The sequence below is a fragment of the Triturus cristatus genome, chromosome 8 (assembly GCF_964204655.1).
Source record: "Triturus cristatus chromosome 8, aTriCri1.1, whole genome shotgun sequence".
NCBI lineage: Eukaryota > Metazoa > Chordata > Amphibia > Caudata > Salamandridae > Triturus > Triturus cristatus.
Window position 1 is genome coordinate 1008313154 of NC_140591.1, and position 16212 is coordinate 1008329365.

The 16212-nt window shown below is 47.1% G+C and overlaps 1 protein-coding gene across 1 annotated transcript in view; it reads left to right on the forward strand.

Moving 5' to 3' along the window:
* The window catches only part of CFAP47 (cilia and flagella associated protein 47), a 2697962-nt gene that overhangs the window by 1634422 nt on the left and 1047328 nt on the right, over positions 1-16212 (forward strand). The window contains exon 52 of the mRNA XM_085622577.1: positions 6777-6952. Within this exon, the coding sequence (XP_085478703.1) occupies positions 6777-6952 (176 nt within the window). The remainder of the gene's footprint in view (positions 1-6776; positions 6953-16212) is intronic.

A 16212-nucleotide genomic window follows, 5' to 3' on the forward strand; every position in this document is an offset into this window, starting at 1 on the left:
CTATTTAGTTCAAACGTAGACTAACACATATACAGGCACTTGGAACAACAATAAAGAGAACTACCAATAGGAAAGGAAAAAATGGAAAAATACCAAGAGAAAGCAAAAAATGTTTAAACAACACCTCGCTGAACTTTATGCAGAGAATATACTAACAAACACACAGACAATAGAGCAAAAAGGCAAAAAACGCAGGAAGGTGCACAGATAAGCGCTTACCTGCGTAGAGATCACGAGAGGAAGAGGGAAAAATTTCCTTGCGGTAGTATTCTAGAACAAAATCCTCCAATTCCGAGTCGAGGAAAGACAAAAACAGATTTGATACCTAAGACAGAATAGAGACATAGAAGAAATGAGCGCCAAAACACTCGATATCCACAAAGGTGGATCAGGAGGTGCTATTCAAGGATTAATAGCTTAGTTTATCCTAACAACTCTGCTGGAGAAAACAATGTGGGTAAATGTTGTATCGAAAAGATTTACCTGGATTCCACGGGGGCTAAACATAGCGGGAGTACATCTACCCGTTAGATATAGACAAAGAAGCGATTAGATTCTGTCCCTGTTTCTCCCGTTTCTATTTCCAGTCCAATCATCAAGGAAAAGTTCCAAAGGCGGTTCTCGTAGAACCTAAAACCATAAAGCACACGTGGTGGGAATGATAAAGAAGATAGAGAGCACTGCAAGCCCCTACATAAAAAAAGTGATGTTATTCAAACACGGGAAACGAGACAGTGCGTTAAAGATGGCTGCAAATTCACTACCACACAACATGCTAATAAACTACGGAAATTCCAATTAAAAAAACGATGGTAATAAAGATAACGCCTGATAGAGAAAGGTCAGCTCACCTGGGTCCGGAAAAGCCTTCCCGTGGTACGCACTCCAACAGGCAAACACTATCCGGATAACAGAAGCGTTTTCAAGGCAGCAAGACCAAGAAGGTCAGATCGCTAAAAAAATATGGAGAAAAACGGGGGAAACTGAAATAGAATCACACCCAGAGCGGCAACCTGATACACAGGCCACGGAAATTACAAGTATAGGATAAAAGCACAGGGCCGCACTCGAGTCTCCCGAAAATTACCTTAATGATTAGGTCCGACGTCAAAGCTCGATTAGCCAAGGTCCAAATAATACGAATCTTGCGAGGATGATCGCAGGGGAAACCATGTAGGAGAGCAAAATTTAAATCCTCCAAATAGGACCCTCCCAGATTGTCAGCAAATCAAAGCACGGGGCGAGACAAATATAGACCAATCAAAGAGGCCAAATATATAAGCCAGTAGGAAAGGCTGTACGCGGACCAGGACGAAAAAAGGAGATAACTATTGGTGTACGGGGACCAAGAAAATGATATATAACTAATGACAAGTCAAAAAAATAGTAAAATAAATAAATGTATATATATAGCGCAGGGATCAGCTAGGCGAAGGGCCAACATAGCGGTCCTAAAAGTATGAAAATGCCAAGGCAGAAAAGAGTAGAAAGAGCTCCAAATCGTCAAAAGCCGATACAATGTACCAATGAAAAAGGAGAAAAAGAAAGAGACATCGATATTCCTTAATCAGAGAAAAATTGGTGCCAATAATGAGCAAAAATAAAAACAAAAGGAATGAAAAAGGTGAAAATAGAAAGAAAACAACAAGATAAATAAAGTAAAATAAAATAAAAAAATAAATAAAAAATCATCAGCTATAGAGTTCAGGGACGCAAGTAAGCAAAAAGGTCCTATAGGATGGCATTTTCCCATGGAAGGGATTCATTAAGGCCTCTATTCTTCGTGTCAAGGACAAAGATCCAAAAAACCTCGCGTTTTTTACGCAGGTTATCTGGATTCGTGCCTTTTTGAGGCTGTATTCTTTCTAAAATAGTCCACCGTAGATCTTCCTCTTTGTGGTTCTTTTCCGCCCAGTGACCCACCAAAGGAGCAGCATGCTTGAGCCGTCTGATATTAGATTTATGCTCACCAATGCGAACTCTAACCTCTCTCGAGGTTTCACCGACATAGGTCAATGAACAGGGACATTGGATCGCATAGACACAGTTAGATGTCCTGCAGTTGGTCATCTCTTTGAGGACAGCAGTGAAACCATTTACACAAAAAGAAATGTCAACTATGGCATTAGCACAAGCATGGCATGTGCCACATTTGTGATTTCCCCTCACAGGGGAGGCTCCTTCGATCGACTTTTGTAGCCATGTTTTCTGGTCAGAGACCTTAGCTTTAACCAAAAGATTCCTAAGGTTCTTATTCCTACGGAAAGCAAAAACCGGTTTGGGCATAGCCGATGATTGTTCACCCAGGTTCAGAAGATGCCACTCAGAATTGACAATCTGTCTGATCTTGTTGTTGAAGGGAGAGTGTTTAGTGACACAGACAAGTTTGTCCATAGAGTCCTGGCATTTACTTTGAAAAATGGAATCTCGGTTATAGAAACGAGCCCGTTTCATGGCGTTCCTGACCAGCCTCGGAGGGTATCCTCTATCGATGAATTTTTGTTTCATATTTTCTGCATTGATGAGGTAATCCTTGATGGAGGTACAGTTTCTGCGTAAACGCAGAAACTGACTGAAAGGAATCCCATCCTTCTGGCTCCTGGGGTGGAAGCTTTCAAAATGAAGGAGGGTGTTTCTGGCAGTCGGTTTCGTGTAGAGGGACACCATAAGTTTAGATTCATGGTGTTCCACCCAGACATCAAGGAATTCAAGCCTAGTAGTGCTGAAATGGGCAGTGAACCTGATGTTACAGTCAGCCGCATTAAGCCATTCAATATATTCCTTCAAGGAGTCCTGGTCGCCGGCCCAAATAAAAAAGACATCATCGATGTATCGCGACCAGTGTCGCACATTCTCAAAAAATGGTGCGACCTCATTGAAGATGTTAGATTTCTCATAGTGACACTCGGCCCCTTCCTGCCACTCTCGATCTCCATAGAAGGTGTTGACGTCACCGCAGGCAGCGATGCCGTCAGAGTAGGAGCCACAATCTTTTGTACAATCCCGATGTGGCACAGCCAATATTCAAACCCTATGATTCTTATAATGGGGGTGATTAGTGTGAGTTTTCCCCCAGGCTATGATGAGGAAAAAGAGTATGTTAATCTGCTGTATGCCAGCGGGATGGCCACCTCATCTGATACTGGATTGTTTTTTCCTCATAGACCAGCCACTCAGCAAAATAGATCCGTTGCCACAATCATCAGAAGAGGTGCTAAAACCCTTGACCTCCAACCTTCATTATCAGTGGCAGCTCGCAGAGGGAGTGCTGCGGGGCGGGGGAGGGGTAGTGTGGGGGGGTAGTGGAGTCAGACATACAACAGCCAGGAGTAAGGTAAGTAAACAAATAAATAAAACTTTTTACCTTGCGCTCGCTGCATCGTCAACTCGGCTCACCGCCCCGCAGCACTCCGTCTGCAAGCCGCCACTGCTCATTATGGAGGTAAAAACTAATATCCTCCCTGAGGTCCTTTAGCTTAGCATCAAATGAATGTCTTGTGTCTTTCAACGAAGCCCTCATTGACAAGCTCTTGGGCTAAACCATGCTCTTGCTCTCTGCTCAATCCTCAAGTTGCACTGCGCTATAGACCAGCTTCAGGCAACCAGCAGAGTGAGCCCTGACACCTTTTCGACTATTCTTCCAGACAGAGAGTCCAAAGATATCGAAACATTTGGTAAGATAATGTTTTCATCGGCCAGCCTTGCCTTAAGGTCAGTCAGCACCAGCTGCCTCCTGGGGCACGCGACCCCCAGGCACTCTGGTACATTACTAGCCAGATCTTACCAGCAGTCCCAAAATTCTTACTGGCCTCCGGAGCCCAAACCATTCGGTTTGGCTAGGATGCCGCTAGGTTTGTCATCCGGCCACACCTAGTCACCACTGATTGTCTAGGATGGGCTATCGAGATAAACGTGGTGCTTCAGCACCAAGTGTGGATGAAGTTCACAAGCAGGCCCAGGGATGTAGAGGCATCCCGAATTTACATGCCTTTTGATAGATCCCATCTGTTTGGCGAAAAAGCAGACTCTGCCCTGGAGTGATTTAAAGAGAGCTGATACACAATGCGCTCAATGGGTCTTGCAGCATCAGTTCAGCAATCTCATCAACAGTTTTGCCTTTTTTGGGTATATGCCATGGGCTTAGTGTATCGGCAGCTCCAGGCCTTGCTGCCCTCACAACAGGCTCTCCAGCACATTCAAGGTCGAGGTTGTGGTCTCAACAGACAACGCCCAGGACATCAGGGACTGCATATGCCTCAATCCCCCCCCCCTCCATCAAGAACGTCAAAACTTCTTTAGTGCACCCCTAGAGGTAAACAACTTCCTCCAGGAGGTGACAGAGCATCACCTCCGACAGGTGGGTCTTTGAAATCATCCTGCAGAGCTACACTCTGCTATTCCTTTTCAACCCTTTACACCAGCCACTTGCATCAGAACAGCTTTGAGAGGACCATCTGTCTGTTTTGCATCAGGAGGTGGAGGCTGTTTTGCCCATAGGAGCCATGGAGAGGCATCCCGGCCTCGGAAGTGGGGATTGAACTTTATTCCCACTACTTACTGGTGCCGAATAAGGCTAGAGGCCTTCATCCTATTTTGGCTTTTCACCCTTTTTACACTTTCCTATGAAAGGACAAATTCAAGATGCTTGCATTGTCTGAAGTTCTATCTACCCTGGATCCAGGAGGTTGGATGGTGTCATTGGACCTGCTGGATGCCCATTTTCATATCCTTGTCTTCCAGGCCCCCAGACACTATCTGTGGTTCAAGGTGCACCACGAGCATCTTTAGTTTGCTGTGCACCCATTTTGCCTCTCCAGAGCACCTCGGATGTCCACAGAGATGATGGTGTTGGTCGCTGCCCATCTTCGATGGTCGGGGCTACCAGCCTTGCCTTTACTCGACAACGCGCTGCTGAAGGCGGATTTGCCACAGTCAGTTGCATACCACCCCAGACAACAGTGAACTTTCTTACATAGCTGGGCTTATCAATCAACCTGCCGAAGTCTCCTTTGCATAGGCTTCTTTTCTTTGGAGCCATAGTGGATGTGGTGCACTTTCCCTTTGGCTCAACAAGTCCAGGACATTCGAGTTATGATTGCAATGCTTCAGTCTTTGTCCTAGGTCTGAGTGAGGATGACTCAGAGGCTTCTTGGTCTTCTGGCCTCCTACACCGTGCTCACTAACAAATGCCAGATGGCATATGTGATCTCTGCAGTGGAATCTGAAGTTTTATTCTGCGTAGTACCAGGGGTATCTGTCAGATTCCATCCAGGTTACAGAGAAGACTGCAAAAGATCAGTAGTGGTGATTGTTCAACTGCAATTGGACCAGTGGCAGATTCCACTCCCTACCCAGAGTGGAAGGTGGTAATGGATGCATTACTACGTATTGGTAATGATAATCTCAGAGAGGTGGAGATCAGAGGCCTCTAATCTCCAGCAGAGACCTGCCTCCACATCAATTTGCTGAAGTTGCAATTGATTCGATTGACATTGGAGGCCTTCCTACCTACAATCGAAGATGCAGGTTCACACAGACGATACCACCACCATGTGGTATAGCAACAAGCAGGGATGATTAATGTCCTGCGTCCTATGCCCGGAGCTCTGCGCTTCTGGAACAGACATCTCTCTGGTAGTGAATTACCTGTCTAGTGGATTATGACTGGCACCCACATACGGAGAGAGTGCAGTGTGTCTAACAGCAATGGGGAGAACCCTGGCTCGATCTCTGTGAACCTGCAGAGAACGAGCAGTAGTAACATTTTGAGCGTTGGTATTTCGAGGAAAGCCCTCTCTTGCAGATGCATTCTGCCTAGAGGGAAGCACTGGGACTCCTCTGTGCTTTACTACCTTTACCTTTCCTGCCCGAGTTCTGAAGAAGATCAGGAAGGACCGTGACCAAGTCATCTTACCAATTCCGGATTGGGCCAGAAGATTTTGGTATCTGGAACTTCTGTGTTTGAGCGTCTGTCCTCCGATCAGGCTGCCATTTAAATATGAGCTTTTGTCGCAGCAGCAAGGCAGGGTCTTGCACCCGGGTTTGCACAACCTGCACCTCCATATTTGAAGATTGAGCTGCAGCAATTTATCTCCTTTGATCTCCCTTTCCAAGTCGTTGATGTGATCTTGGTGGCCTGCCAACCTTCAACAAAATCAGTGTACACAGAGTGCTAAGATAAGTTTGTATTGCTACAGTGGTCACCAGAGAGACCCACTGGAAGCCAAAGACAAGTGATCTTTAATAACTTTTTCAAACATTTTTCAAACTTTAAAAAAACTTTTAGAAGTAAAGTAACTTTTAAAAGTGCCCACTGCATGTTCTTGCTGGGCCAAAGTAAGCTTTTAAATAGAGTCCCGCCCCGATGGGCCGTCATGTGACTATGCTAGTGCATGCTGGTAAAGGTAGTCCCACACAATACCTTCTAACCCCATTGGGTCTGCCAACTCTATGCAAAAGTGACTAACAGTCAAAGTCACTAGGCCCTGCTGGCTTCCGCGGTGGTGCACCTCCCCGGCTGGCAGACTTGATGAGATTTCTTTAAGGTTTGCAGCATATGTTTCTGTCAGAAAGTATTTTTTGTGAAAGTGTCCAGCGTTCTGTGTTTAAAATTATGGTACTGGTAATGTTGACACAATCTCAGCACGACAACAGATAATGTTACATTCTGAAGAAACCAGGTTCAATTGCTACACAGCAGTTGTGTATTACTGTGTTTCCTTTGTTACTGTGAAAAATATAAAAAGGCATTGATATACTTGACTTTATGTTTCCAGGGCACAGTTGGCATAGAAATTCCCATTACCAATCCTACACATGAAGCACTACATTTGGATGTATTGGTGAATGGCACATGCCTTACAGGAGACTCCAGCTTTGTTCTAAGGCCCAAAGAGACTCTTTCCTACGTGGCAATCTATTCACCGGCTTATACTGGCATCTTCGAGGGAAGGTGAGTTGTATAGTAAAAACTTGGGATCTTTGTTTTTAATTTGCTCTTATATTTGATTAGTACTGTAAAGCTTAATATTTGTTGATCACACCATTCAGAGGCACTGATGCCTTATTATTTAGTATTGTATATTGTCCTTGAAACTGTATTTGCTGACAGTCTATAAGCAAGCATTCCATGGATCCTAATACAAGCAAGGAAATTGCTTTGGTTGGAACGGATACAACCTACTATGCAGATTTCATTTATATACAGGCCACCAACTATCTGAGTCGTATTTTCTGAATTCTGCATAACAGAACCAGGGTTTGAGATGCTGTGCAACCCTAAATCCCACATACCATCGAGAAAACTGCCAGTATGGAAAACTTTTCATTTCCATAGGTATATGAACATGGGTGTCTGCAAAGCAGGAGGAAGGGGTTGGAATGTGGTGAACATTTTAAAATGTACATTTTGTGTCTATCCACAAACCTTACCGACGGATTTTTACACAGATTTACAAGTGTTTCTTAGCAATAACAAATGCTGGAAATTAAAGTGAATGTAGGACTACTTTTAATGAAACAATAGTATTTTCATTTTATGTTCTTACTTTGTAAACATCAGCTCTGCATCGAAAGTGAACAAGTGAGGGCGCGTAATCCTGTGCTTCAATTTGCGTGGACTGCCCCACACTGAACAAAAGCTCCCTAAAAACATAATCATAAGTCTCGCCTATCAATAAGAGATTTCTGCCCAAAAATATTTTCCATAGGAAAGAGAGAACACGTTTTTAGTCCTACCCCCAAACCGGAGGATTTTCTTCCATTGTAAAACCTGCCAGGTTAGGGTTATTTTATGGCTTTCACCCTTTTTTCTAGGTGCAAGGAAAGGATTTATGTACTCCCTAAAAATATGTAACTTTACATATAAAAGGAAGTTTATGGCTCCTGAAGGTACTGTGCGAATCTGCCCTTGTGTCCAGGACTGAGACAGGCATAAGCTTTGCATAGGCTTTGCCCTATATGCACAATGGATGTGTTAGGCTCCAAGCCATTGACAATGTTGCAGTGTCAGAAGCCTATTACTCGGGAATTTATCAATCCTACTCTATGACATTTTGAGTGAAACAAATAAATGGAAAAAAATCTGTCTAACATAATATGCTGCAGGAAAGATGAACTCGCCTTAATAAGCCGCAGCGGACGCCGCCCTCCTCTGGACCTCTGTAGGGAGAATGCATCACAGAATCAAAGTACAAACACCCTTGATGGAGATCATTTAGATTCCGAAATCCCCTATAATTAGAAATGATCTGCTAAGTAATGAATAGTGAAAGCACTCCAATTAAAGATACCGCCCGCACTGCTGGGGATGAGTCTCGGTAGGGGACTGTTTGCAGTGGCAAGGTTATAGGTGACCTTCTGTGACCTTGCTTTGCAAAGATGCTTCGACTCATCGCCGAGCTGCTGAACTTCCCACAGCAGCCTGTCGAACGCCGTAACAGTCTATTTCTTGTTAATTAAGCTTCTCTTGGCACGTATTGAAACTGGAAGTATAAGCCCCGTTTGCATGATGGGGCCTGTGATTATGCTGGCGCAGCTACTGTAAAGAATGGTGCTACCGAAACAGAACTGTATTCAAGGGTCTAATTGCAAGCATCAAGGAGATGAAGCACCCTATATATATGTCTTAAACTCGCAGCGCTGTTGATTTCCCCCGAGAGCTCTCAGGCATGCCAAGCACGACCACGCTCAGCAGCTTTCATCCCGTGCTCTACTTTAGAGAAAATAGTGCATGTTAAGAGGAGGGACAAGGATGTATGACATTTAATCTTGTATTAGATCAGGTTTTTAATTTTGAATTCAGTGTTTAGCTTTTCCGATGTAAAGTATCCCCAGGATCCGTAGCATCCAGTGATTTCAGTGTGGGTTACTGAAGCCAAGGATCGCCTCTTAGAAGAGGCCACATGAATTCCTTGACTGGGCAAAGCCAAACGCACCAAAAGAGTGCCGCACTTTTCAACAGGTAAAAGCAAATGGGCACTGATGGAAGGCAGGCACATGCAATCAAATCGGGGAGGACCCTGGTTGCCCCACCACGGTCAAGCATGACTGTCAGTTAGTCTAGTGGCGCTTGCCACGAACGCCAAGCCTCCTCTCAGGTGTCTCCACCACCTCACCACGGCCTGTCCCTGTGGAGCACCGCGAACTGCGCCGCCTGGTGCTGGCCTCTGCAACCGAAACACTGCTCACACTTGAGGCAGCCTCACTGTCGTCCTCCCCTCCCAATGCGCTAGCACTGAATGTACCGCTCTGCAGGTGTTTAACTGCAGCGGTGACCTGTCCTAGGGCCTTGGCAACATCACCGCAAAAGTGTCCAAGGTCCACCTGCAGTGACACCGAGCGGCGTGCCAACACTGCGGTGCTGTTGCTCAGCCTGGTGATGGCCTTTGTAGAGGCTGCGGACCTGAGCAAGTTCTGCCGGTGCCTCCTCCTCTCGCTGTCATGGCCTTCTCTCATGGCACGGGTGAGTTCCTGTATGTCCTCCCTCAGGTACCCATTGCCCTCTGCCACCACAGTGCTCATGTCCCTCACTGCCGCAGTCATGGAACGCATTTCTTTAGCAAGGCGCGCTATGTTACAGCTGATTGTAGCCATGTGTCTCCCCTGCAGGCGCTGGACACGCAGCATCTGTTCCTCGATGCCACCATTTGGGGAGCTTGCAACGTCGCCTACAGATTGTGAACTGCGCAGAGACCTGCGGCGCTGTGGGGGTCTGACACGTGCTGGTGGTGCTGCAGGCGGTGGGATGATACTCAGACTTTGGCCCGATGCTGTTGCGGGTGTTTGACATGTATCCATCACCTGCATGGATGGAACTTGTGACCTGCGTCTCCGCTCTTTAGTTGCAGTTGTTGCGCCAGCAGGTGTTGCTGGTGCTGGTGGTGGTGGTGGTGTTGGTGTGGTTGCTGGTGGAGGTGGTGATTGCGTCTCTTGCGGTGTATCCACGTCCGAATCGGCTGGTGTCTCCGAAATGATCAGCCGGCCGCTGTCGTCGGAATCGCCAGGAGATGCATCTGTGTGTGAAACAGTGCATGGTTAGTGGGATAGTTACACCAACGTAGTATTGTAAACATGCATGTCCCTCTGTGATCCACTAAATAAACTGTCTATATCCAGCCTCTACTGATGTAGTGAATTTTAATTTTAGTTTTATCCTGTGCATGCACACCGGGCTGACTTGACTACAACTCCCATGATGCACTACTGTTATGAGTAAAGTTGTGTGGGGCAAATCTGCATGCACACTCTGATCGTGCTGGGGGGTTGGGAATGGTTTAACGCAATGCTGGGTATGGGCACAGGCATGCATCTTACCTTGGGCACTTGTGGCTGCGCCGGAGGTATCCATCTGGGTAACTCCCACGACGGCCTCAGGCTCGATGGTCCCTTCCACCAGCTCCTCCAGGGCAGTGTTTGCTTGCACTGTTGAAGGTCCGCCTCCCGTTCTGGATGCCTCCCGGAGCCTCTCCGCAATCCTCTCCTTGGCCCGCTTCCTCAGGTTGTACCACCGCTTTTTTAGATCGTCTATGCTGCGGGGCGTCACTCCCACCGCATTGACCCTCTCTCGGATGCGCAGCCATATGCGCTGCTTCTCTGACTCTGGCACCTTTAGGGACAGATTCCCGAACAGCCGATCGTGTTTGCTGCTCACCCCCTCGATCAGGTGCTCCAGCTCCCGGTCGTAAAACTTGCGTTTTCTCTTGCGTGCAGCTTCTGCGCTGGATGGTGCTTCTTTCTCCATCCTGGTTGTGTAGGGTGGTAGTCCTGTAAGTTTAGCTTCAATGGGCTCAGGCAGTCTCCAGTACCAGCTCCTGTTTGCTCCTCTGGCGAGGCAATGAGGGTGGGGCTGCAGTATTTCCTGGTGGTGATGTCATAATGCCGTTCCCAGAGCGACCCGTTATTTCACGTTTTTTGCTAATAGCGATTTCGCTAATACCGATTTCGCTAATACCGAAATCGCTATTAGCTAAATCGGTGATGCCGATTTTGCTTTTTGCTAATCGGTGTTTTCTTTACTCGTTATTGTATATTCGGTAAAATATAGCGATTTTTAAAGAATCGCTATATTTTACCGAATCTGTTGATGCATTCTGAAAAGCGATTCCTTGATACCGATTCCTTATTTATCGCTATTAAGGAATCGCTTTTGCTTTTGTTGATGCATGTGCACCTAAGTATCTTATTTCATAATTCAACCATGGTCCAATGTATTATTGTATTTTGTGGTTGCAAAGCCCTAGATTTTGTGATTCATAAAATTACAGGTTTTACGGTGGCAGAATGCAGGGATGCAATGTATAAAAAGCATTTTTGGGGGTTGAAAATGGGTGCCCCATTACGAAATGCAATTAGAAGGGGGCATTAAAGGAGTGCTTCTTTCTTACTGTGATACAACACACAACTTGGTGATTTTTGATTCGAAAAGGGGAAGATTTCCCAGTGGAAAAGCTTACCCTTTGCGATTCATGTTGAGTATGCTAGGGCGACGCCGACAGTGATCAATCAATCAATCAGGGTTTTGTAGAGCGTGACTGCTCCCCAGTAAGGGTCTTAAGGCGCTGTAGGGGTCTGCTCTTCAGTCAAAGAGCCAGGTCTTGAGATCCTTCCTGAATTGAGGCAGAGATGGTGATTTCCTGAGATGCAGAGGAAGGGAGTTCCAGGTCCTTGTAGCGAGATAGGAGGGGGATCTTCCTCCAGCGGCGGTCCTGCGGATCCGTAGGATGGTGGCCTCGGGCCTGATAGTTGGAGTGGAGATGTCTGGTGGGGGTGTGGAATGAGAGGCAGTGGTTGAGGTATGAAGCTCTGGCGTTGTGAAGGGCTTTGTAGGCGTGCACGAGGAGCTTGGAGGTAACTGCCTGTTACCTCCGATGTCATCCCAAATGTGAAACAAAAAGGATACTTAAATCAAAAAAACAAGTTTGCTGTTTGGAATTGGATATATAGGGATGATGGGCTTGAGTGCTACTGGTCTTGCAGGCTACCACCCTTGCCATCACAGCCAATTGCAGGGGCTCGCAAACCGAAGCCTACCTAATTAGTACTCATGAGGCAGGTTATTTTGCAACTCTCTGCCAATGGCAATTTGTACACTGGTTGCATTACGAATTGCATTCATGTTCATAAACCAGTCAGTGTGTAATTAGTGCATCCTTATTTAAGAACAGGGATTAGTGCATTGGGCCCCACTGCTTTCTTTACCCATTGGTGCCAAGCAGTCTCTAGTCTCAACCACTCCAGAAGGCTGTTATGCAGACAGCCAACAGCGATACCCCCTTACTCATTTATAACCTCTTCTCCAAGACTCAAGCACCATATCTGCCAGATTGCTTATTTTTAACTGGGATTTGTGTTTTATAATCAACACAAGAAACAAAGATAGCCCAAGCGAGAATTTCTTATAATTCATGGATGCCATATATTCACAAGTAAAGGATACAAAAAAGTGATGGATGGAATGTGAGAATTTATCGCCACCTCTGATAATTACTCAGGGTCACATCTCAGTCTATCATTATTTTGCAAAACAAACCACTTCAGTTTCGACCCAGCCGTATGCAAATAAGTCTTGACCCTGCTCCAGTGCAACAGTCCAGCTAGAACTGCCGGGTCAGACCTCGAGCTCCCTACTTAGAGGTCCAACCCAAATTCTAACTGAAGTTCTCCAAACAGACCAGACCAATACTGAGCCCTTTAAATAGACAATATGATGTGGGAGCACACCGCTGACCTCTCAGGCAAGGTTCGCCCTTGGCATTCTGGGAAATGCAGTTTCTTCCGATGTTTTCGAGTGTTTTGCCAAGGTTGCCGCAGATAGTGCTGATCTCTAGACACGTGTTTCTGGTTTATTAACCGTCATCAGTAGAGAATACAGCCAATATTTGGGGTTTGCTGAGTAGGCTGCCAATCATTACATCAGGTCCAGTACCTCTGACTGGCACGCAGGTGCTTCATCCACGAGCCCGTCAGATCAATGACTCTCGGGAGTACTTTAAATAGACAATATGATGTGGGAGCACACCGCTGACCTCTCAGGCAAGGTTCGCCCCTGGCATTCTGGGAAATGCAGTTTCTTCCGATGTTTTCGAGAAGGGTCACTTATACAGATTCACTCAGTCCTGTGAGCCAGGAGGCATGCAGCCATGCAAGGCATTGTGGGCTATCTAACACAATCATGCAACAAAAATCTGTTTTGTAAAGCACTTGCTAACTGTTAAAGTCGTTTTTCGGTACTGACAGTAAATGCATGGTGTTGCCAATCGCTGCTTTTATTGGTCTCAGAAAGATGAAAATCTTTAAAGCGCAGCAACAAGCCCTGGTTGCTACAGGGCATGATTTCATATGCTGAACCACAATGCTGAACGACCCACTAGCAAACTTATTATAATTCATCATAGAGTGGCACTTCAAGTAGACTCTCCATACCAAGTACGAAGTAGCAAGGTGGAATATCTTGTCACATATATTTTGTCAGTGCTAACCGCCGCCTAGTCCCTTCAAGAAGAGGTGGATCACACTCTACAGTTGTAATCCAAAAATGTACAGGTCCACTTGATTGAAACAATGTGATAAACACTGTGGTCTCCCTTCCATGCATAAACTGGGCAGCACCTGTACAGCTACATTTGAGTCTTTTCTCCTCTATGGTCGTCTTAGGGGTGAGGAGACTAATCAACCTCTTCTCCCAATCTCTGGATCCCCTCAAGCAGGCACCTAGGAAAATAGCATAACCTCGCAGTTTACAATACAGGCATCGTATATACTTTTAGACGCACAACTCTACAAAATCAATGAAAAAAGGATACTGTCTAATGAGTAAGATCGTGTCCATGTGCAAGCGATCCTCCCCATGCGAGCCTGATATGGGGAAAGTTCAGGACCGTCCCTCAGCTGTCCAGCAGGCCATCTCCCATTTGAGGCATCGCCGAGGGGAAAAGAGTTATGCTATGCTCCGAATCCGAGTGTATGGTGCTGTCTTCCGAGTCCGTCGAAGTCTTTGTATTGTCCTCCCGGAAGGATCCAGCGACCGCCAGCACCTCCTCTCTATCCTTCCGCTTCTGGGCTGGAGTCGGGCCTAGTCTTGCAGAGTCTCTTCGGCTTCTTCGCCGTCTTCTGGGTACCAGCTGTTGTGACGGTATAGGGCTGTGTCATACTGAACCAGACAGCCTCTCCTGACTAGGACCTAGTTCCATCACCTCAAGCCATTCTTCCACATCCGTGGGGCTGTCAAAGAAATAAGATTTCTTGTTGTGCATGACTTTGAGCCTGGCTGGGAACAGTAGGGCATATTTAAGTTGAGCCGCCCGCAGTTTTTTCTTCACTGCTTGAAAGGAGGTCCGCTGTCGCTGTACCATGATCGTGTATTCCGGGTACAATGAAATCCGCTGATTTTCAAATTGGATGTTCGACTTTTCCCTCGCTTTCTGGAGTAGTATGCCTCTGTCCTTATAATTCAGGATTTTGACTATCAAAGGACACGGGGGAGGGGGCTCCCACTTTTGGTGCTCCAGTCGGAATCCGGTGCGCCCTCTCCACGCAAAAATATGGGGACTGACCTTCCGGGGCGACATGTTCTCTAAATCATGTTTCCATAAAATCCGCAGGTTTCCCTCCTTCGCTTCTCTCCGGCAGACCAATAACACAAACGTTATTACGTCGGTTGCCTCCTTCCGCATCCTCAATCCGGTCCTGTAGTCCAATAACTTGGTGTTGCAGTTGTTTTATTTGCGTCGCCTGTTCCTTGAGTTGAGGGTCTATGTTTGTCAGCGCAGTGTCATGGCTACTCACCGTATCAGCGAGCTTCCCATGATCTGCCCGCAGTAGAGTAAGGCCGGTCGTGAGGGCTCCGATCTGCTGTTCCATCATCTTCTTGGAGTCCCGGATTTCCTGCAGTATTAAGTCCAACTTCTCCGAGTGGGACTCCATGGGGGCAGAGGCGGATTTACTCTGAGGCAGCATCTTGGTGCCGGAGTCCTGGGGTCCCCCCCCCGCAGGTAAGCCAACATCGAAGACTTTGCCCTTGAGTCTGCCCATCATGAAAAAGCCAATTAATTGTAGTCTGTATTACTGGTGTTATGGGTCTTCACCACGCGCAGCCTGGCAGTGACTAAATCTGTAAATTCCCCTCCTCACCGGATGGTGATTCGCAGCATCTGCAAGTTCTGAAGCAAGGCCTCTCCTCCTCTGAGCACCATCCTTGTTGCCTCGTGATGCCCCAAATTATACTGCAGTCCCTGAGGGGTTCATCTAATTTCAGGCTGGTTTCCGTGGTGCTGCGCCTTGATCTTCCTTCGTAAGCGTCCCCGCACACTCTCCTCCCCCTACCCGATCAGCTCCAGCACAGCTCCTTCCATATCGCCTGTGCCAGCTGCCGTCACTGCCGTAATGTGTGCAGAGGGAGGGGGGGCGCAAAGAAACCGCATTCAGCGCTCATGCATTGGCACTTGTAGGAGGTCTCCAGTACTTTGCGCTTACACCTCGCCAGCTCCCATGTGTAGCTCCTCCGCCGCGCGGTTCCTCTATAATGCGGCAGACCCCGGTGCGAAAAACGGAAGCAGGCAGAGATGCCCGATCCGTGCTCGAGTCTCTGTCCCCGCGTCTCCCCCGCGCTGTGTCGCGGTGTCAGTGCTCGGCCCTCCGTACCTCCTGGCCGGTCCGCCAGTCTCCCTACCAACACCAAGCGGGCAAGCCGATCAGGAACGGTGCGGGCCGCACTCCAGCATGGAGTCCTCTCAGGCCCCGTCAGCGCTCGGCTCCGCGATCTTCACCTCACGGCATCGGGGAGGAAATCAGGTACTTTGGGGAGATTCTGGGACCTCACTGGCTCCCCTGCAACGTTGCAGCACGGTGGGTTTCCGGATTCTGTCCCCCCCCAGGGTCCGGAGCCCCATTACGTTGCGACCGCCATCTTAGGCGGTTGGCCACTGCCCCCATACTTTCTAACATAACATAACATTAGTGAAGTTTTTGACCACATTTGTGACATTTGACCTTTTCCAACGGTTACATTTAAAAAGGCCTATACCACTCCATAATTAGTCAACCACCACAGGTCGTCAGCTTCCTCATAGCCTCGCCAGAGGACAGCAGTTACCCTATATATACCATAGTGAGCAAGGCATCTTTGGGAATCAGTCCAGCTGTTTTGTACTCTGCTGTAGAGTACCACCAGGGGACCTTAATATTTTAAGACTAGTCAAAAATGTGGAAAAAAGG